General features: G+C 39.9%; 1 protein-coding gene across 5 annotated transcripts in view; it reads left to right on the top strand.

Annotated features, from left to right (window-relative positions):
* The window catches only part of DCLK1 (doublecortin like kinase 1), a 346,275-nt gene that overhangs the window by 6,216 nt on the left and 317,786 nt on the right, over positions 1-22,273 (top strand). For all 5 annotated transcript variants that reach the window (XM_043576843.1, XM_043576859.1, XM_043576833.1 and 2 more), the window contains exon 3: positions 17,812-18,158. In XM_043576843.1, the coding sequence (XP_043432778.1) occupies positions 17,812-18,158 (347 nt within the window). The remainder of the gene's footprint in view (positions 1-17,811; positions 18,159-22,273) is intronic.

The following is a 22,273-nucleotide window of genomic DNA, read 5'->3' as shown; positions in this document are numbered from 1 at the left end:
ATTCGAGTGACATGTCTATGGTCACATGGTAAGGTAGTGTTGATACTGCACTAAAAATTAGGTTTTCTGGCATCTCTTTCTCATATGGTGCTTCCTTTTGAGTTTAAAGGATTCTTTCTGGGGTACCTGAGAATATAAAGGAATGAATCTGTTCAGTTTATTGTTTCTTAAAGTTGAATTTAGGTTAACAGTAATTATCTGTTTTAGACATTTCATGTGGAAATGAGACCGTTCTAGTCCCTGGATGAGGTGTGGTGTCTTGTGCAAGCAGAATAGGTACACTTGCTTCATTCCCAACGCCACAGGAGCAGCACAGAAAGCCTGTAATCACCTTAGAAATCACAAGCAAAGAAGCCCCTGGGTGGTTCAGTTGGTTAAGCTTCCGGCTTTGGCTCAGGTCATGATCTCCCCATTTGTGAGTTCAAGCACTGTGTCGGGCTCTGTGCTGACAGCTCAGAGCCTGGACCCTGCTTTGGATCCTGTGTCTCCCTCTCTTTCTGCTCCTTTTCTGCTCATGCTCTGTCTCTCTCTCTCTCTCTCAAAAATAAATAAACATTAAAAAAAAAAAAAGAAATCACAAACCAAGTAAAATGACTTGGAGAGAAATAACGGGTTACATTCATGCTGAGGTGTAAACGAGGCTGACTGATCTCTGGAGAGTGGGAATTCCTAAGTCTGAGTTGTCAGGGTCGTGATGAAGTAGCCCTCAGCACAGAGGAAGACGGGAAAGGAAATTTAGAGGTTTGGAAGTGCTTGACTTCACCCTGAGCTCGTCTCCACTCCAGATATGTCTGCCTGGGCCCGCTGTCTTACTGGATCCTGGAGGAATGCCATGCACATAATACCCTCCCTCTCTTGTGCAGGTAGCTGGGGGTTTGGCGCCCCTGTCCCCTTAATGGCACGCAGGCGAGCCCTCTTGCCCTCCTCTGGAACCAGAGTTTGTATGTGTTTTAAGGCTGAGGGCGTCTTGTGTCTTCCTCCCGTTTTCCTTCCCTTGATCTGCTGGCAGGGGTGCCAGTCCAGTCGCAGTATGACTGGACTTGAGAGGGTGTGGAGAGCCTGGGTTTGGTGTGTTTATTATGTGGGAATTCACATCTCTTTTCAGTGACTCGTCACCCTGCCAAGATGCCTGTAGACTTGGCCTTCTTCCTTCTATTCAGAAGCTGGCACTTTCAGTAAATTAAAGGGGAAGAATGAACATGAAATCTTTCTGCATCGGCTTTGATTTTTGTGCCCTGTCCTTTTCCTGACCTTGGAAAATACGGGGTTAAATAAAACATTTGGGGGGCTATTCTGAAGGATCTGGATAAAGGTGAAATGCAAAGTCAGGTGCATGATCAGTCATCAAACCACCCCTTTGAGGACTGATGGTGATACAGAGAAAATATGCCAACACCTCGAAACACATTTTAAGACAGCCGGGCTTGGCTCCTCACTGGGTCTAGAGTCCCTTGTGCAGCAGCTGTGGGGTGGGGGAGGTGTATTTCAGTCAGTTTCCCTCCCAGAATTGATCTTTTCTGAGAAGTGGCCACAGATATTCCCGTGATTCCCATCCACCGAGGAGAAGGTGTGAGAGATGGGAACCAACAGTTCTTTACGTACAAGGACCAGGAAGATCATGGAATGCTCGCCACCATCTTCTTTGTCCATTTTTTTAACACAAGAATGCCCTCCCTAAGAGACTGCTATCCTGAGAGTAATGACCGCTCACAGTTCTGGAGCGTCTGTCTTGCGTATATGAATACATTTAATTTTCACAGTGATCCCAGGAGCTAGGCACTGGCTCCATCCTTCTAGAAGTAGCACTGGCACCATCCTTCTACTAAGACCTTGCTCAAGGTCACACAGCAAGAAATGGTAGAGTTAGGATTTTAACCCTGGGTAGCTGGTGCCCGAGCTTGAGCTCATAACTGCCACAAATGAGATACCAAGTGGGGTCTTCTTAGTGGCTTTCAAATGAAATTTTATAGTATTAGATTTTTCTTGAAAACAAATGTTTTTAACCTTGACTTAATTCCAGGAATGACAGATAGAGCTCCCAGCAACACTTTAGTATTTTCACTTACCTCCAAATACTCTTCTCTTCAATCGATATAAAGCAACTGCAGATTGACTATTCTGATGTTAAAAATTTACTTTTTGGGAAAAAATTCCTTTTTCTGATTGAATGAATGGTAACTTCGGTACAGTGTGTAAGTTCACATATTGGCTGCATTTTTTAAAAATCCAGTTTAAACAGACTTTTTTTTCCTCATTTATAATACTGCCAGCATGCAGCTGCACTTAGTGTTGAAGTAGCTGGAAATTCATTTAGATTGGCCTCTTTGTCAATTACATTTTTGCTTAGTCTGTTAAAATGCAAACCGTTACTTCATATTCATCATTAGGTTCATATCTCTCACTTTACATACTAATTTTATGTAAACGTCAATGCATGTTATTAGCTTCTCATTTCCCCTTCCAATATGCTGATGTTTGAGTTTTAAATTAAATCCTTTTAGTGGATGCAGTGACAAGTGTATTTGACTTCTAATTGTTTTTTTCTTTTAAGCCTGTTCTTTCTCATCTCATACTAAAAATTCTGAATTACAATGACATATGTGAGTTTCTTTATTTCTAACAGTCTCAGGGTCACTTGCACTGTTTTTGTTTTTATTTTTTAAGTTTATTTATTCATTTTGAGGGACAGAGCGCAGGCGGGGGAGGGGCAGTGTGAGAGGTGGACAGAGGTTCTGAAATGGGCTCTGTGCTGACAGAGAAATAGAGCCTGATCCAGGGCTCAAACTCAAGAACTGTGAGATCATGACCTGAGCCAAAGATGCTTAATTGACTGAGCCACCCAGGCGCCCCTGCACTGTTTTTAAATTATTATTATACACAGATGATTATGCCTAAATTTGTTCTAAGAGCATCAACAGAGGTGATTCTTTGCCTGAAGTATAAATGTATGAGTGTGTATGTGTGTTTATGTATGATTATAGGTGTGTCTGTCTATGCATGGATGTACACACACACACACACACACACACACATGCACACACGTATGTAAGAGCAGACAATGGATGGCAATTTTAGTTGTTTGCCTTCAAAATGGCCTTAATACATTGAAGAAGTCAGGATAATTAATAAGGAAAGTTGAATTGCAGACCTATTTCTGCAAGTGGTTTACCTTGAAACTTGGCCTCATATTCCCAATATTGCCTCTTTCCCCCAAATTTTACACTATTTATGTTCCACTATAGGTGTGTAAATGTTGTGAAGATAAATGAAGGAATGACATTTAAAACCTTTAAATTCTTAGAAGAAAGATGTAATATAGATCCCAAGAATTAACTGATTGATTTTTTTCTTTATGAGACCCTCAAGCATCAGTAATGTATGTGTTGAGGGATAGCCATCCACTCCACTTAAAAAATTTTTTTTTAATGTTTGCTTATTTTTTTTTGAGATAGAGACAGAGTGCGAGTGGAGGAGAGGCAAAAAGAGAGAGGGGGACACAGAATCTGAAGCAGGCTTTAGGCTCCAAGCTGTCAGCACAGAACCCAATGGGGGTCTTGAACCCACAAACCGCAAGATCATGACCTGAGCCGAAGTCAGACACTTAACTGACTGAGCCACCCAAGCGCCTCATCCCACTACTTTGTTTTTTTAAGTTTGTTTATTTATTTTGAGAGAGAGAGAACATACGATCTTGTGTGGGGGAGGGTTAGAGAGAGGAGGAGAGAGAGAAGTCCAAGCAGGCTCTGCATTGTTAGTACAGTGCCCGAGGTGGGGCTCAAGCTTAGGAACCCTGAGATCATGACTGGAGCCAAAATCAAGACTCAGACGCTCAGCGGACTGAGCCACCCCACCTACTTTTAAATAGGCTTTACTTTCAGTGCAGTTTTAGGTTCTTAGCAAAATTGAGCAGAAGGTACAAATATTTCTCATAGACCCCTCCCTCATGACACATGAACAAGTGTCCCCTGTCGTCATCAGAGTGGTGCACTTGTTATAATTGATGAATCTACACGGACACATGATTATCATCAAAAGTCCATAGTTTACATTGGAGTTCAGTCTTGGCATTGTGTGTGTTCCGTGAATTTTGCCGAAGGGGTAATGGCATGTATGAAGCATCGTAGGATCACGCAGAATAGTTGTACTGCCCTACAAATCCTCTGTGCTCTATCTTTTCATCCCTCCCTAACCCCTGGCAACCATGAATCTTTCTGCTGTCTTAAATAAGCATTCTTTTAACATCTTGTGTCCATGTTGGTAAAAGAAGGCCAAGATGTTTCCTTTAAGCATTAACATAAATACTATTCAGGTATGTTGTCCTTTGGATAGAAGTAAGTTAATTTGTACAGCAGATATGTATGTATAAGAAATGAGTGCCCTTCTTTCTCAGCTGTCACACACCTTGACCCCCATACTTCACCCTAGATACTGTCTGACTCCGGAGCTGCTGTGTAAGAGATGTTCCCAAGTCTCCATCAGAATGAACCTTTCAGGAATAAATCCACACTTCACCCCACAGTTAGGGAATCTCTAACCACGATTTCCGGTCACCCAGCTCTTCTGGCGATTTTTATTTCCCTTGATGTGGTGTTATTGATTTCTTTGTTTCTCTAATTCACTGGCTTCTTATATCTGCACCTCTCCCTGCTATATTAAACTTTTGAAATTCATTCTTAAAGAGCTAGAAAACATACTCTCTCTCAAATTCCCCCACAGCAAACCGTTTACTAGTTTTTGTTACTGTTAATTGTTTAAAAGTTTTTTTTTTAATGTTTATTTATTTTTGAGAGAGAGATGCGCACACAGAGAGCACAAGCAGGGGAGGGGCAGAGAGAGAGGGAGACACAGAATCCGAAGCAGGCTCCAGGCTCTGAGCTGTCGGCATAGAGCTCGACGTGGAGCTCAAACCCATGAACCGTGAGATCGTGACTTGAGCCGAAGTTGGACGCTTAACCGCCCGAGTCACCCAGGCACCCCTTGTTTTTATTTTTGAGTATCATCTCCGATATCGGTGCATGTTAGGATATACATTATCATTTGTCCAGAAGGTAACTTACTGTGCTTCTAGTTCTGTTCCTTGCTCAGTGCACTTAACAATAGGTCATATCATACATCTAGAACTACTATGTTCTTTTTACTGACTTCATAGTATTCCTTTATACAACCGTGCCCTAATTTATTTACCCAGTCTTTTATTGATGGGCATTTAGGTTGTGACCAATCCTTTGTTCTTAGATGCAGTTTTGCAGTGAATATCCTTAGGTATAACTTTTCTATCCATGTTGGAGAATCTTTGTGGGACAAATTCCCAGAAGTAGTAGAAAGGTACAAGCTGGATAAAGAGGTACAGGTATTAAAGTCTAAAGAGCTGTTGCAAAATTCCTCTTGATAGATGTGGTACCAAGTTACACTCTTACCAGTAACATATGAGAGTGGCTGTCTTCCTATACCCTCAACAAGACAATGTTTCGCGTAACTTTTTGCTATTTGCCAACTCTTATGAAGACGAAAGCATGTATCTATTGTTTTAATTTTCATCTTTTCATATAATTAAAATGCATTTGTTTCTTTTATTCATAGCTTTTGACCATTTTCCTACCAGATTGGGGTCTTTTTTTACTGACTTGTAGGACTTTTTCCTTTTATTTTTTTATTTTTTTGGACTTTTTCCTTTTAGAGATACTAGCTCTTCGCGATATTTATTGACAGTATTTTTCCCAGATTGTCCTTTATCTAGTGACATTGTTTACTGTGTTTTTTTGCCATACAGATTAAAAAAAAAACATGAAATGATCAAATGTATCAGGCTTTTCATTCATGGCTTGATTTTCATGCCTCTTGGGTTAATTATAAAGCCAGTTTCCTCATTTTCTTCTAGTATTTTTATGTTTTCATTTTATTAAAAAATTTTTTTACATTTATTTATTCTGAGAGAGAGAGAAAGAACACATGCAAGCAGGGGAGGGGCAGAGAGAGAGAAGGAGAGAGAGAGTCCCAAGCAGGCTCCGTGCTGTCAGTGCAGAGCCCGATGCAGGGCTCAAACTCACAAACTGTGAGATCATGACCTGAGCCAATATCAAGAGTTGGAAGCTTAGCCCACTGAGCTACCCAGGTGCCCTACGTTTTCATTTTAAAAAGTATTCTAATGGATGTCATATTAGTAAATGTTAGTGTGAGATAGAGGTTCAATTTAACCTTGTTCTAGGCTACCGTACTCATGTTTAAAAGTTTTTATTTTGAAATTAATGTGGACTTAATACAATTGTCACAAAGGTAGGGAGTTCCCAGATGCCCTTCCCATAATGGAACATCTTACACAACCATGGTACCATTACCTTTGGAACAATGCTAGTAGCTAAACTACAGGCTTTTTTCAGCTTTCATCAAATTTTCCACTAGTGGCCTTTTATTTTTGGTGAATCACACATTGCATTTAGTTGTCACCTCTCCTTCATCTCTGCCACGCTGTGACAGTTCTTCAGTCTTTCCTGGTCTCTAATGACTTGGCCATTTTGGTCAGTTATTTCGTAGAACATCCTTCAGTTTGGGTTTAGCTGATGATTAGATTGAAGTTATCTCTTTGTGGCAAGAATTCCACAGAAATGATGCTGTGTTCCTTTCAGTGCATCATTTCAGGGTATAGGATGTTGCTGTGTCTTATTACTGGTGAGATTAACCATGATAAGTTGGTTAAGGTGGTATTTGCCAGTGTCCTTTACTCTACAGTTACTATTTTTCCCTTTGTAGCTAATAAATATTTGGGGGAGAAAGTTTGAGGCTCCATGAATGTCTTGCTTCTCCTTAAGTTTTTGCTCGTGAATTTTGGCATTTACTCGTGGATTTGTCTACAGTAATTGTTGTGGTGATGTCCTAATGGTGATTTGCGATTTCCTTCTTTACTTTTCTCACCCTTAGATGACCAACGCTTACTTGTCTTTAGATCTAGTATGATGTCATCAAGTCTGATTATGTTAACCACTCTTAAGGCCCATTTCTCCCAAATAATAATAAGACCTTTCTTCTGCACTCCCAGCACCTGGATATATTTAACTGATACTCTTGTCCTTAGTCGTTTCAAACTTAACATGCATAAATGTGACCTCATTCTTTCCCATTACCCAGAGTTTATTCCTCTTCTCATATTCTGGATCTTGTGAAATCGTATTGCTGTATAACTTAACATCCCCCTTGACTTCTTTTCTTCACCCTCAAATACAAGCTGTTACTAAATTCTGTTGATCTTGCTTAAGATGTTTCTTCAGTTTGTCCTTTCCACCATCATTATTATAGTTTTCAAGTCCTCATCACAATATTACTATTTTTTTTACTGCCAGAGTGATACATTTTTACACAGTGAGCATTGTAGAAAATCTGAAAGATGTAAAAACATTTAAAAAATTAAATAATAACTCCTCATATTCCTACCACTTGAAACTTGTCATCTCTTCCCTGTACTATTACAATAGGCTTCTGAGCTAAAAATACATGTCTTAGTTTTTCTTTTTCAATGTTTTTGTCTTTTTATAGAATCTGTATTTGTCCCTGCTTTTCCATTCCTTTTTTTAAACGTTTATTTATTTTAGAGAGAGAGAGAGAGAGTGAAAGAGAGAGAGTGAGACAGCATGAGCAGAGGAGGGGCAGAGAGAGAGAGGGAGACAGAATCCGAAGCAGGCTTGTGCTGTCTATGCAGAGCCTGATGCAGATCTCAAACTCACAAACCATCTGTGAGATCATGACCTGAGCTGAAGTCAGACACTTAACCAACTGAACTACTCAGGCACCTTCTTGCTTTTCCATTCTGTAGCCTCTCTTAGGTCAAATCCTTTAGGACACGCATATGTCCCATACAATAGTCTTTAAACTAGTTTTCCTGCCTATGTAAACCTGGCCACAGACAAACCACTTTGTGCCATACCTTTGCTTCACAATGGCTCTCCACTTACGTATGGAATACAGCCCACAATGTTGCATGTATTTCTCTCAGTGGCCCTTCTCCTGCCCTTCCTTCTCTTCTGGCCGTGTCTCCTATTACCCGTTGATACACTCAGCAGTGAGCTTGGCTGCACTCTTTGCTTGTGCTCTGCTGTCTCGCGGCTTCCCTTTTTCTCCTGCGAGGACTGTAAGATGGGTGCCCTCCTGAGGGTGCATAATGATGTCGTGGTTAAGTTATGGTTCTGGAGTCAGACCACCTGACTTGAACCCTGGCTCCACCTTTGCCAGCCATGTGACCTTGAGCCAGCTGCCTATCTCTCTGTGCCTCATTGTGCCCTCTGATAAGTGGTGTGCTAATACTTCGCTCATAGGGTTGTGTTGAGGATTGCAGGTTAAATAGCATGGGTTAGCACAGGATCTGCTACATGGCAGACATTCAGATAACCTGTTCTGCCGATAGTGTCTCCACCCTCATCCCTCAGCCGACAGATGCATAAATCTCTCACAATCTCAAACATTCTTGCCTTGGTCTTTCTGGCCTCTCAAACCCAGAGCTCTGTGGTAAGAAATATTAGTATATGCTGTCTATACTTCCTCAACTTGCAATCATACTTCAGCTCCTTAATTAGCATCATGACACTGTAATATACTTGTTCATTTTATATCAAAGTCTCAAGAACTCAGGGAACCATTGGTGTCCTTACTGCCCAGCATGGTAGTTGTAAGTACTCAATATATTATGGGAAGAAAGAGGAAAGAGAATGAATGGATGGATAGATGGATGAATGGATGAATGAAAGTAGCCAGCATCACTACTGAACGAAAGTGGCCATTATAGGGCCACATGTGGCCTTTTAGTGGCCAGGCCAGTGATCTCTTAGGAATCCTTATCCTCAATGATGTCCCTGGAGCATTGGATGCTGATGTCTGGTTCTCTTCCAGCCACACACTGACCAGCTTTCAGTTTCCATGGCTCCAGGCACCTGATTTGTCTTTGTTCCCTTCAGCGGCTCCTCCATTTCTGGGCACTCTTTGAAGACTGGTGTTGCCCTGGGTTTCTTCTTGTCCAGCTGGGCATGGTTTCCCAGAATGTTTTCTTCAGTTCCATCTCTGCAGCTGTCACATGCGTGTCCTTCCAAACTCCAGGTTTATATTTCTAATTGCTTGCTGGAGATCTTCAACTGGTTGGCTCCTAGGAACTTCAAATTTAGTATGTGCACAACCAAATGAATTTCTTTCCTTAGCATCGAGTCCAAACCTGGTTCCCTTCTTATTTTACCTATTGCGGTACTTGGGAAGTCAACCAAAATGGAAGTTTCAATGTTATCATTTCATTTTCATCATGTGACTCCCGATTCCTTTGGGTCCCACATCCAGACAGTTGCCAGTCTCTGCCGTCTAGTCAGTCGAGTCTATCTGCTAAGTATTCCTCTTGCATCAGCTTCTTTCTGCCCCCAGTGTAGAGGTGTAAAGGTCATTTCTCCATCTCCTCTCCTGGTCTGTTATAGTAGCTTTCTCGACTTCTCTCTCCCTGTGTCCTACCTCCAGCCCTTCCCTCACGCTGAAACCAATGGGAGCTTTCTGAAACCTGGGTCTTTTGAGAAAGATACATTAATATCTCACAGACTATCCCTTGGCTGTACTGTGTAGTAGAGCGTATTATTATTTTTAGTTTGTCTGAAATGCTGTCCTCTTTCTTTTCTCTAGTAAAGAATCTTACCCCCACTTCTGAGGTCACCATGAATTCCATTTCTTCTTTATTGGTCACTCAGTGGGAAGTGAGAAGTGATTTCTTTCTCTTCTGAGTTAGGGTTGCCTCGACCCCGTATTTAGCAATTATCACTTACTGCCTTGTGAAATCTTTTCATACACATCTTGCTTTCTTTTCATTTTTTAAGATTTTTTTTAAGTTTATTTATTTATTTATTTAGCGAGAGACAGCAAGTCAGGGATGGGCAGAGAGAGAGACAGAGAGAGAGAGAGAGAGAGAGAGAGAGAGAGAGAGAGACAGAGGATCTGATGCGGGCTCTTTGCTGACAGCAGAGAACCCAGTGCAGGGCTTGAACTCATGAACCACATGATCATGACCTGAGCAGAAGTCGGACACTTAATTGAGCCACCCAAGTGCCCCTGCACATCTTGCTTTCTTTTCTTCTTTTTGATGTTTTATTTATTCTTAGAGAGAGAGAGAGAGAGAGAGAGAGAGAGAGAGAGAGAGAGAGAGAGACGGACAGACAGAATATGGGCAGGGGAGAGACAGAAAGAGAAGGGGACACAGAATCTGAAGCAGGCTCCAAGCTGAGCTGTCAGCACAGAGCCTGACGTGGGGTTTGAACTCATGAACTGCAAGATCATGACCTGAGCCAAAATCAGACACTCAACTGCTCAACTGACTGAACCACCCAGGCACCCCACACATCTTGTTTTCTAAGCTGTTTTGAAAACAAGCTCACGACTTAGGATTGTTTTCACTCCCCAGAGTGGCAAATTCAGATTTTGTACTTATTAAAGACTTAGGAGTTTGTATTTAATTTTTAGTTTTTATGGCAAGTGCAATTTTATTATTTGTTACTCTGTGATGTGCTTAGGAGAAATTTTTAGTGATGAGAATATATATTTTTGGGGTTCCAAATACAGGTGGCCATGTTGCTTTCAAAAAGGGTTATCAATTTATAATGTCCCTAGTGGTGTTTTCTATTTCTATTTTATTTTGTTTTTATCCTTTGTCATATATTTTAGTACCTTACATTTTTGTGAATTATAATAAGCTTTGCACATTATAGTAACCTGTTGTTCTGTGTAGATCCTTAGTCTGTTTTCTCTTTTTTATTTTAGTTTCCCCACTTTTCGTTTATATCAGTTGTAAATGTAAAATTTTGGATCTCTCAATTTTTTTTCTTTATGTTATTTTTCTGTTGTTTTGAATTTAAGAACTTGACATTTTCCATAGGCCTGACATACACATTCAAATTTTATTTTCTGTAAGCTTATTTTTATGTACTATTATATTATGAGTGACTTCCATGGAAGAATGACCCAAAGTACCTTTGGGGAATCTTTTCTCTTGCCTTTAATAGCGCTATCAAAATTGTCGACCTGAACCAGTGCCTTTTAGGAAGGTGATGAAATGTTGCTGTGTATATTTGAGATAGGCTCATAAAATACAGTATCCAGAAGGCACTTTATATTTTATTATGTAAATAATATCTTTCACGTAATTTTACTCAGTTTCTTTTCCGAGGTCTCAATATATATTTGAGTCTTCTGCAGTTTTTACTATAATTCACAAGAGAAATTTTAATTGCTAGAGTTTTTAATGAGAAACTTTATTTTCTGGAAAAATTAAATTTTTATAGGTATCTCTCACTTAAGGTACTTTTAAATATACCACCTTTGGAACTTAAAGAAGTCCTAGAGGAGGTAGCAACCAGAGATTGGGTCATTTTCAGACTGAGGTTAAATGATGTCACATATGAAATTTACAAATCACAACTCTGAGCCACTGAAAAAGCTCCAGTAGTAGGGGGAAATAGAGCAAACTTCTAGAATCTCCTAATATGGGATCTTGTGGAGGGACACCTTCCTAGCTCACTCATCACAGGCCTGGTCAACTAGGAATCTGGGTACCACATCACTGTCAGTTTTCGGTAGTGACTTAGTTTATTTCTTTTAAGTGGAAATCCTTTACTTTCATAATGGGAGCCAATGGCCAAGTAGAATTGACTTTGCAGATTTTTAAATAATAAACTTTGTTAGAGAAGATTTATTTCCATACTTTGTATAATAGCAATATAATAAATTTACAAATGCATATGTGATTTTTTTGAAAACCAAATAAAACATAGACCTTTTAGTATCTTGAAAATAATCTAAATTATTCCATTTCTCCAAGATCCCCCAAGTACCTAAATATTTCAGGGAAGAAATTACCATATTCTGATATTTCAGTAGGCATTGGTCAGTTCCAAAGATAATCTCATGCTTTATTTCCTTACTTTCTCTTTTTTTCTTTATCTTTGCTGAAAAGCAAATATGTTTTGGCTTTTGTAAATGCCACAGCAATTCAGACAGATGCTGCTTCTGCAGCTCTAGCTGTCTGTTGGGGTGTGTTGGACATCCAGAACATTACATTTTAAGTTGAGAATTGGTCTTAGCACAAAGATTTTTGGCTTGAATAAACTGGGACAAAACTAGCAGTATGATAACCACCCAGCAAATCATCATGTTCGGGAATCCCAGCTCTACCTCTAAATAGGGTGTTACACCATTTCCTTTAAACCGTGTGTGATCTTTGTCATCTTGCCATCCTTGTTAAGCTTCCCTATAGGTGATAATCCCAAACTGTCAAAGCAAATTTGGGGTTATAAAATTCTGGTCATGGATTCCAGTGTGTGTGTGTGTGTGTGTGTGTGTGTGTGTGTGTTTCCCCCAAACACCCAAGCAATTGTCTGTGACGGCAGCTGGATGTCCTACAATTCAACCCAATTCTGACACTATCTACCCAGACATGGCATCAGACTCCAAGGTTAAGGGCTTAGTCCCAGGAGACTGTCTCTACCACCCCCCCCTCCCCTTTCAGCCACCAGTCAAATCCAGGTTGTCACCTGTGCTTCTGATGGGTTGGCTAACAGAGAAGAGGTTCCTAGGACCCCCGCTTTGATTCAGTGAATTTGCTAGAGAGGCTCACAGACCTCAGGGGAACATTTTACTTACTGGATTACCAGTTATTGTAAAAGCTTATAATTTAGGAGTAGCCAGATGGAAGAGATACATAGGGCAGGGATTAGGGAAAGAGCTTGGAGCTTAAATGCTGCCTCTGAGATCACCACTCCTACTGAATCTTCATGTGTTCACCAACTGGAAGGTCTCTGAACCTTGTCCTTTTGGGTTTTATGGAGGTTTCATTATATAGGCACAATTGATTAAGTCCCTGGACTTAGGGTGCCTGGGTGGCTCAGTCGGTTAAGCGTTGGACTCTTGATTTTGGCTCAGGTCATGATATCACAGTTTGTGGGATCGAGCTCCATGTCTGGCTCTGCACTGGCAGTATGGGGCCTGCTTGAGATTCTGTCTCTCTCCCTCTTTCTCCCTCTCTGTCCACTCTGCCACTCTCCCCCACTCACGCTTTCTCTCTCAAAATAAATAACTTAAAAAAAAATCAGTCAATCAATCAATCAGTCAATCACTGGATTTAACTACTATCCCTCCTCCCCTCCCCAAGGTCAGGGAGGTGAGACTGAAAATTCCTACCCTCTGATCATACTGTTGGTTCCCCCGGCTTCAGTCATTTCAGTCACCCATCGTTAGTTGCTTTCCCAAAGTCTCCTCATTAACCTAAATTCAGGTGTGGTAGAAAGGGGCTCCTTATGCATATCAAGATGCCTTTATTTCTCTAATCACTTAGGAAATTCCAAGGGTTTTAGGAGCTCTGTGTCAGAAATTGTTTGAAGACCAAGTATATATTTTTTATTATAAATCACAATAGTAGGCCATTTTGCTCAAATATACTTTGGTTTTGCTAAATTAACTTTTATTTTATTTTTGCAGTATAAATTACACCATAAATTTTGAGATGGCTTTGTGTGTATAGGAAGCTTATTATAGTAATTATGAGGTTTACTGTATGTTTTTATTTTTTAATGGCCTTTGCCACTCATACCTCTGTTAGGACTTGAATGAAACCTATTGATGATTCTCTAATCAAGAATAATACATATCTCTTCAGTCTTGGCCCCATTTAGGGAGAGATTAAACACTGGATACCCAGAGCTATTTAACCAAATCAAGACCATGTATTCTTTCCATTCAGAATAATTACATTTGCTGATTTATGGTTGTCAATGATACTAGCACATTAACTGAAAAGTTATTTTCTAACAAAATCAGAAAATAAATCAACTTTAAATTAAGACAGAGGCAGTATCTCTAGTGGTGGGAAGAAATTCAGAGTTATGATTAAAAGAAACGTAGTCAAAATGTGGGGTCAAAATGTGGGGTCAAATCGAGGCATCAGGATTTCTCAGTCGGTTAAGCATTCGACGCCTGCTCAAGTCACAATCTTAGCGTTTGTGAGTGTCAGCCCCACATCGGGCTCTCTGCCATCAGCACAGAGTCTACTTCTGTTTCTCTGTCTGCCCCTCCCCTGTGCTCTCTCTCTCTGTGTCAAAAATAAAACGTTAAAAAAAATTTTTTTAATGAGGGGTCGAATAGTATATTTGCACAATTTTATAGAAGCATTTTAGCATAAGGAAACCTCGTCTTGTCTTCCTGAATTCCTGAATAGTGTAGTAGATTCTTTCTTTTTTTATTTTTTTTAATTTAAGAACAAGAGCATGAGTGGGGGAGAGGGGCAGAGGGAGAGAGAGAATCTCAAGCCAGGCTCAACACTCAATGTGGAGCCCGGTGTGGGGCATGATCCCATGACCCTCAGATCATGACCTGAGCTGAAACCAAGAGTTGGACACTCAACCAACTCAGCCACCCAGGCGCCCTCTGGATAGTGTAGTAGCTTCTAAATGACAGTTTGAGTATTGTGTGATCTTGTGTTTGGTGGCCAGCTCTGTCTCTCCTTTCAGCAGTTACTTTCCTTGTAGCACAAGATTGTTCTTTGTTGGAGTCTCACACCCTTCCCCAAGATTGTTTTGCTGTCTTTGAATGTGGTAAACCAGACAGAGGAGCCAAGTGACAGCACAGATTTAACACAAGTTTCTTCCCATCATTGTTACTTGAACCAAATCAGCATTACCTTCTCAAAGTTGTCATGCTTTAAAATTTTTTCGATGTTCTTTAAGGAGATGTAAAAAAAAAAAGTGTTTATTTTCTTTTTCAACAAACCCACTCCACATTGTTAATGTGAATACTTTAAAATTCCTCCCTATTCTTATTATATATTTTTTAAGGTTAAAAAGTTTGTTGTTGTTGGAGTGTCAACTACTCATTTTGTTTTGATTTTAATTATTAGCTTAGTGTATAAACTTACACATGATCAGACAATTGGGTATCTCTGATTAGCACAGAATTCTGACAGTCTGGTTTTGCCTGCTGTATTTTGGGCTGTGTGTGCCTTGTTGAGGAACATTTGGGGCATCGTCGCATTGAAATGGAGCCAAAGTGACGTCTCCTGGTAACTAGTTAGAAACAATTAGCACCTTATAAGACCCGCTCACTGATCGCTAATAATTTTGGTTTTTTAATTTTCATTTCGGGCTTACTGCACAGTCAGGGTAATGCAGCCCCAGAGCAGGTGTCCACCTGTGTGGTTTTGTATTTGAGATCACTTTGACCTCTGTTATCTCGTTTGATCTTCACCACAGCCTGGTGGGATCAGTGGCCCCCGGAATAGCCTTCATCTGATGGATGGATAAACTACCACTGAGAAGACTAGGGGACTTGTCCCAGGTCATGTGCATGGAGAGGCCAGGTCTTGAGAGCTCAGACTTGCAGTTTCCCATTGGAGCATTCGTGCTGTCTGTCCACAAAGCACCACTGTTGTTGCGACCCCCCACGCATAGGTTTTTGGTATCTACATAAATCTTGAGAAAAGCATAGTTGGGACCAGTGAAGGTGAATAGAAAAGGGGATTGCTAAATTTGTACTAGGTGTACGTCTAGTGAGATATAATGTATAAACACACATTAGAGTGTTTTCTAAGAGCACTTACAGAGTAAATGTTTGATAACATGTATAACTGTGATTTTCTATTTTTGAAACCCTGGTTCCATTATTTTTATGTGAATACTTTATTCTGTGGCCTTGGATGCTTGCACTCGTAAGTTAAAAATAGGACAAGGATTTAGATAAAAGTAGATGGGCTGTTGCAGGATTAGTCCCAGGTCACTTTACCTGCATTTATGAAGGCTTTTTAGCGTTTTAACTATTTTCTGTTACAAAGACTTACTAACACACAAAAAAGCCATTATAAAATCTTTAACTTCAAAATACTTTGACCTAACTTTATGAAATATATATATATATATGAAATATATACATATATACATATATGTACGTATATATATGGGATCAGTCATTTAATGATTTATCATCACTTGTTACATATGTGACTTCTTTTATGTGTGAGCCACATCTACTTAATAGTCTGATTATTTTCATTAAACCATTCTCTGTTAAGGAGTCATTTTTAATAAAAATATAATGTAATCAATTTCTTTTCTTTTTTTTTTTTACCCTGCTTTATTGAGGTATAATTGACAAAATTGCAAGATATTTAAAGCATACCTCATGATGATTTGATATATGTATATATTGTGAAAGATTCTCCCCATTTAGTTAACTAACACGTTCATTGCCTTGTATGTTTATCTTTTTTTTTGTGACAACATTTAAATTCTAGTCTCTTAGCAAATTTCAATTATAGTATAGTGTTATAACCTATAGTCACCATAGTATTCATTAGATCCTTGGACCTCATTCATCTTATATAATTACATTTATTTTAGAGTCAGTTTCTGAAGCTACAGTTTATAAGTTAACCATTCTCAAAATCTTTTACCTAAAAACAAATATGAATTGGCCTTCCTAGAGTATGTAGATCACTGTGTTTGGCCGTGTGTAGATGGGAGGAAAGGAAGTGTGGTTATGTTACTGGACTCTGGACTCGGGTCCCTGGACCTACCACTGGTAGAAACGAGGCTGGACCCAAAATTTAAAAGCACAAGCAAGGCTTTATTGGGGCAACAGCTGCAGTTGAAGGGAGACACAGTCACAACAAAGGCGTCAGACTGGCTCCCCTAACAACCAGGGAAAGTTTTAAAGGAACGCAGGTGGGAAAGGAGCCAAGTTTAAGCATGTAGGGGTGGGGAAACACAGGGACTTGGAGGTGGGGGGGAACAGGCACAGTTGACAGACCATGCTTCTTTCTTCATATGTTTTGTTTGCTTGTTATGTCTCCACCTCTGGCTGTGATTTTTAGCATTGTAATGAGGTAAAGGTAACTGTTGGTCACTCCATGGTCATCCTGCACAACAGCCTGAGTTAGGGGTTAAGCTCAAACTGGTCTGGGCGGTTTGGACCACTAGAGCTTTTGAACAGGCAGTCATTATTGCTTGAGGGTTGCTATGCCCGTCTGGTCTTTTGTCTAAGTTAAGAGCTACCTTGGAAAGAAGAGCTTAAGGAAAAATATGGGACAGAGGTTGATGGGTACAAGAAGGTGAGCAGTAAAGGTCAAGTCTTGGGGGCTAGCTGGTGACAGTTACTTCACTTGCTTTCAGAATTTTACTTGACTTTACAAAATGCTTAGCACACACTCCAATCAAACTTATAAATTATATAGCCTTTTTTTTTTAGATTTTTAAATTTGAGTATAGTTGACACACAATGTTACATTACTTTCAGGTGTACAACATAGTGATTGAACTTCTCCATACCTTATGTTAGGCTCACCACAAGCGTACCTAGCAACTGTCACCATACAATGAATCACGTAGCTATTTTAATAAGCTGTTTTCTGATCCACTTTCCATTTTCAAATTATGTTATTTACATTATTACTAAATGTAGGTACCTCTGGTTTTGAAGTTTTCTGCAAGGATAAATACCCCAAATCCCAGAGAATACTTTGTTTTGAACTCAGTTTTATTTATTTCTGAGGTTTATTCAGTGTCAGTATTTCTTTCAGCAGTCGGAAAATGAAGTAAGGGAAGAATGATGATTTTTTTTCCCTCCTAGGATATCAATCTGCTGTTGAACAGAGCCAGATTAGAAGTAGAAAATGTTTCTTTTCATTAAATGTTAATCATGCTTCCATTCTTCAAAAAGTCACAAGTATTTCTCAGTTCTAGTAGAAAAGGAAAAATCAAAGACTAGGAAAAAGGAAATGAGTTTACCCTGGTGTAAATGTAAATATATTTCTCTCTTCCTTAGGAGAAAGCTATGTGTGTGGCTCAATAGAGCCCTTCAAGAAACTGGAATACACCAAGAACGTGAACCCCAACTGGTCGGTGAATGTCAAGACCACCTCGGCTTCCCGGGCAGTGTCCTCACTGGCCACTGCCAAAGGGAGCCCTTCGGAGGTGCGGGAGAATAAGGATTTCATTCGGCCCAAGCTGGTCACCATCATCAGAAGTGGGGTGAAGCCACGGAAGGCCGTCAGGATTCTGCTGAACAAGAAAACCGCACATTCCTTTGAGCAGGTTCTCACTGACATAACTGATGCCATCAAGCTGGACTCGGGAGTGGTGAAACGCCTGTATACCCTGGACGGGAAACAGGTAAGAGCACTGTTGTGGTATGACCTTGACTTCACAGGGAAGAACCAGGGAATTGGGGGATCCATGTGCCTTGGTGGGGGGAGGGGATCTGAAACATGCATTTTACTGAAGTGGAGGGAGTTGGGTCCTTTAGTCAGCAAATACATAGCTGTTGGCCTCAAACCAGACCGAGGATAGAGGTAGACAGGATTAACCATAAGCATAAAGTAAAATATCTTTCTCTGAAGCTTAAATGGTTACTCAACAGATTTCTGGGTTTTTTTTTTCCAGTTATTAATTGGTTAACATAATGGTGCTGTTCAGCCGTCTATTTTCAATTTTTTTTCATGTAGTAATGTCTTATAGCCTTAAGCATGACTGAGATGTGAACTCTGACCATTAGCAAAAAATCTCATTTCCTTTCTTTGGCCGAAATAATACTAAGAATACTTTATGTCTCATTAATGTTTGCTAGTGAGATTTATTTAAATTTTATAGATTTTTAAGTACTTATGAAAGGAATGACATACTTCCATCTGAATGGCTTTAAGAGGCATATTTCTAGAATATTATACATCTTGTATTGAAAACATAATTTCAGAATCAACAATGAAGAGGAGGGGTGTTTCTTTAGCTATGGAATGGACACCAGTTGACTTGGATGAGGGGACGTATAAATGTGAGTTGCTCACGTGAACTTAAAGAGAAGTCTTGTGTGGACTTTTATAAAGGTTTGCCAGAATCCTGATAGTGAGCTGAATATATATATACATACATATATATATATATATATGTATGTATATATATATATACGTATATATACATATATATACATATATATGTATATATACGTATTTATATATATATATGTATAGTGCGATTTGCTGGTCATTCAGAGTTTATAAATGTCTTTTGTTTAAGATTATAATTTTTAGCACACTCTCTTTCCCTGAAATTTAGTTTTTAATGTGGACCTGTCCAGGTGATTTTTAAAAATTATTTTGAGGTGTAATTTGAGTGATTTGTATGTAGAGTACATATTAAAATCAAACTATATTCATAAATGAAAAGGTTAATCTTAAAAAAAAATAAAAGGTCAATCTTTATTAAATAGAAGATTCATACAAGTTCTTGAAGGCTAACACACATTCAAATTTTATGAATTAAAAATAGATGCAATTACTAGAAAGAGTGTTAGTCATGAAAGAATTCCTCCCCTAGGGAGACATTCAAATGCTCTAAATTATAAAATTCATTAGGAAAGAAGGAATATCTGCCAGTTGTTCATTTATATTCACCAGTATTCTGCTTGTCTCATAAAACTTGTCTCCCCTAAGTGTAATGTAGATAGGAATTCTGAGAGATGAAATTCTCAATCTTCTAGATCTAAGAGGGTGTTGCCTGAATGTCATTGATCAAAAAGTCCATTGCTGGTTTGTGAATTATAGCAACATAAGATAGCAAGGTTCACATTTAAACTTTGAAACCTTTCAGTGGTTCCCTTTGTAATGAGTTACTCAGCCATTTTGTAGTTCTGCATTTTTGTCTATTGGATTTTCCCAAGATGAGAGCTTACCTGTTTTTTTTTTTAATTTTTTTTTTTCAACGTTTATTTATTTTTGGGACAGAGAGAGACAGAGCATGAACGGGGGAGGGGCAGAGAGAGAGGGAGACACAGAATCGGAAACAGGCTCCAGGCTCTGAGCCATCAGCCCAGAGCCCGACGTGGGGCTCGAACTCACGGATGGCGAGATCGTGACCTGGCTGAAGTTGGACGCTTAACCGACTGCGCCACCCAGGCGCCCCTGTTTTTTTTTTTTTTTTTTACTCTTTATTTATTTATTTTGAGAAAGAGAGAGAGAGAGAACACATGCATGCAAGAGCCTAAGTGGGGAAGGGGCAGAGAGAGAAGTAGAGAGAGAAACCCAAGCAGGCTCTGCACTGTCAGTGCAGAACCCGACTCAGGGCTCAACCTCATGAACCGTGAGATCATGACCTGAGCCAAAATCGAGAGTAGGATGCTTAATGGACTGAGCCACCCAGGCACCCCTGAGAAAGAATTTTCAAGTGAGTAATTTGTCCAGGAAATATCATCTGAAAGTTTTCTATGTATTTTTTTCTTGCAGTCATTCTGCTGATGGTTGTATTCGGCTGTTTGTCTGTGTGTGTGTGTGTGTGTGTGTGGCATTCAGTTTGCTGTTGTAGCATTTCCTCTGTTGTGGCATGTTCTCTTCATAGCAAGAGTGGTGAAAAGCTGCAGACGAATTGGAAGATAGAGTGGAAAGAATATAAAGACTTTTTGCTTGGGTTCCCAGTAGGAACAAAGATGCTTCCTCATGGACCCCAGGAGTCTTTAGAATCGTTTCTGCTCCAAAGGGAAATCTCCCCCCATGAGAGGTTTGTTAGAGTAGAATGCTTTGACAGTCTTGGCAGAGACCAAGGCTTGATAAGCCTCTGAGAATGAACCAGTTTTCTCCAAGCCTTCCTGTGGCACGATGCTCTGCCATGGTAGAGCGGAACCCCAAGCCAACCACCATTGTACCCCGCCCACTGTGGCATTGAGGTCCTGTCCTGTCAGCAGGACCTCATCCTTCAGCTCACGGTCTCACCTCTTTTGTTTGTTTGTTTGTTTTAATAGTGTAACAGCCCTCGTATCATCTCCAAAAATGATATGCAAAACCCAATGACTAAAAAGCTTTTAAAGGTATTTTTTTTGTATTGAGGAAATATAATTGTTTAAAAATTCAATAGCTTGAATGCTTGAAGTGACATAGTATAGAACAAGCAAATTGTAAGCAGGGATGGCTTTTCTCATTGCCTCAGTCAGCTTGCGGATATACCCACGGGATGGAAACTGGTGACTCTGGGTTGTTTGACAACAGAACAGGGGAAAATGAATAGTGAGAGCCCTTGCCTGCTGTTACATATGTTACCCAGGATGGGCACTGGAGGGCATAGACCACATGCCGTTCTCACCTGTTCCTCCCATCACTTGGCCTCCTTGCTCTCTTGCCTTTGGGTGTGCTTTAAGCCCGAACCAAGAGTTCATTATACAGTGCCTTTTTTTTGTTGTTGTTGAGGTTTTTAGGCCGAGATAAGGAAATCAACATATTAGAAATGTGGTACCATGTAGAAAACATTTTGCAAGAAGCTGCAGTTTCCCCAGATGACTGTTGAGGTTCACAGCAGTTGGTTTGTGAGCAAACCCTATCCAATCATTTCAGCTCCGTTCTTTATTCAGGAGCATTGAAGCTTCAGTAAAGGTTGCTGCACACACCTTTCAGAGCTCTGCCAGAACTCTGCTTCTCCTTCTCACACCTTTCAGGGGACCTCTGCGCACGGTGTGACCAGACCCTTTTGCCAGCAAGGTTAGGAGGTCAAGGAAATGGTTGCCTTGCCTTAATTTCAGTGATGCATTATGTACTGGGCCTTGGTTAAGGGCCCCCAAAGAAGGAAAGAGGGCATTTTCTAGCTGAAGGTTGTAATCATATTCCTTCTCTCCATATCTAAAGGGAGCGTGTGCAGGGTGTGAGGATCTTTTCCTTTTGCCCCAGTCCAGGCTCTGTAGATTGGGATTTTTCAGTGGGTTAGTCACTCACCCCGCCAAGCATCTCTTCCCAGAGGTTCATTTGGAGTGTGACTACTTTTTAAGTAATTAAAGTAAACCCAAAAGGTACAAGATTTGCTACAAAAGATACACTTGTGTATCTCCTGACTCCTTTTTTTGGAACAGCTAATCTGGCTGTCTTGAGCTGTTAAATCTTCCAAATCTGTGATTACTGAATCCTTTCTTGGAAATGTAAACAACAGCAAATCTTAGAACAGCTACTGTCTAAGCAGACAATTTATACTATAAAAATCACAGATAAAGCATTTCCCAATGACCTCCCCTTCCCCACTGAAATATAGCAATGATAAACTCGATTGCTCTTTAAGTAGAAAATATATGCATGCACATCCCCATAGTATCTCCTTCTCAATATTGAAGACCCATACAAAATAGCAGCATACTTTAGTAGCAGAGGAGAAACTCAGTCAAGGATGTTATATTTTTATCTTACAGACATTTCACGTAGGTCATGCACTTTGTAAAATCCACCACTGCTAACATGCTAGAGTGAGCAAACAGCTTATTA

Source organism: Prionailurus bengalensis, chromosome A1, assembly GCF_016509475.1.
Source record: "Prionailurus bengalensis isolate Pbe53 chromosome A1, Fcat_Pben_1.1_paternal_pri, whole genome shotgun sequence".
NCBI classification, from domain to species: Eukaryota; Metazoa; Chordata; class Mammalia; order Carnivora; family Felidae; genus Prionailurus; species Prionailurus bengalensis.
The sequence above is the reverse complement of the archived record's forward strand: the minus strand, read 5'-3'. Positions and strand labels throughout refer to the sequence as shown.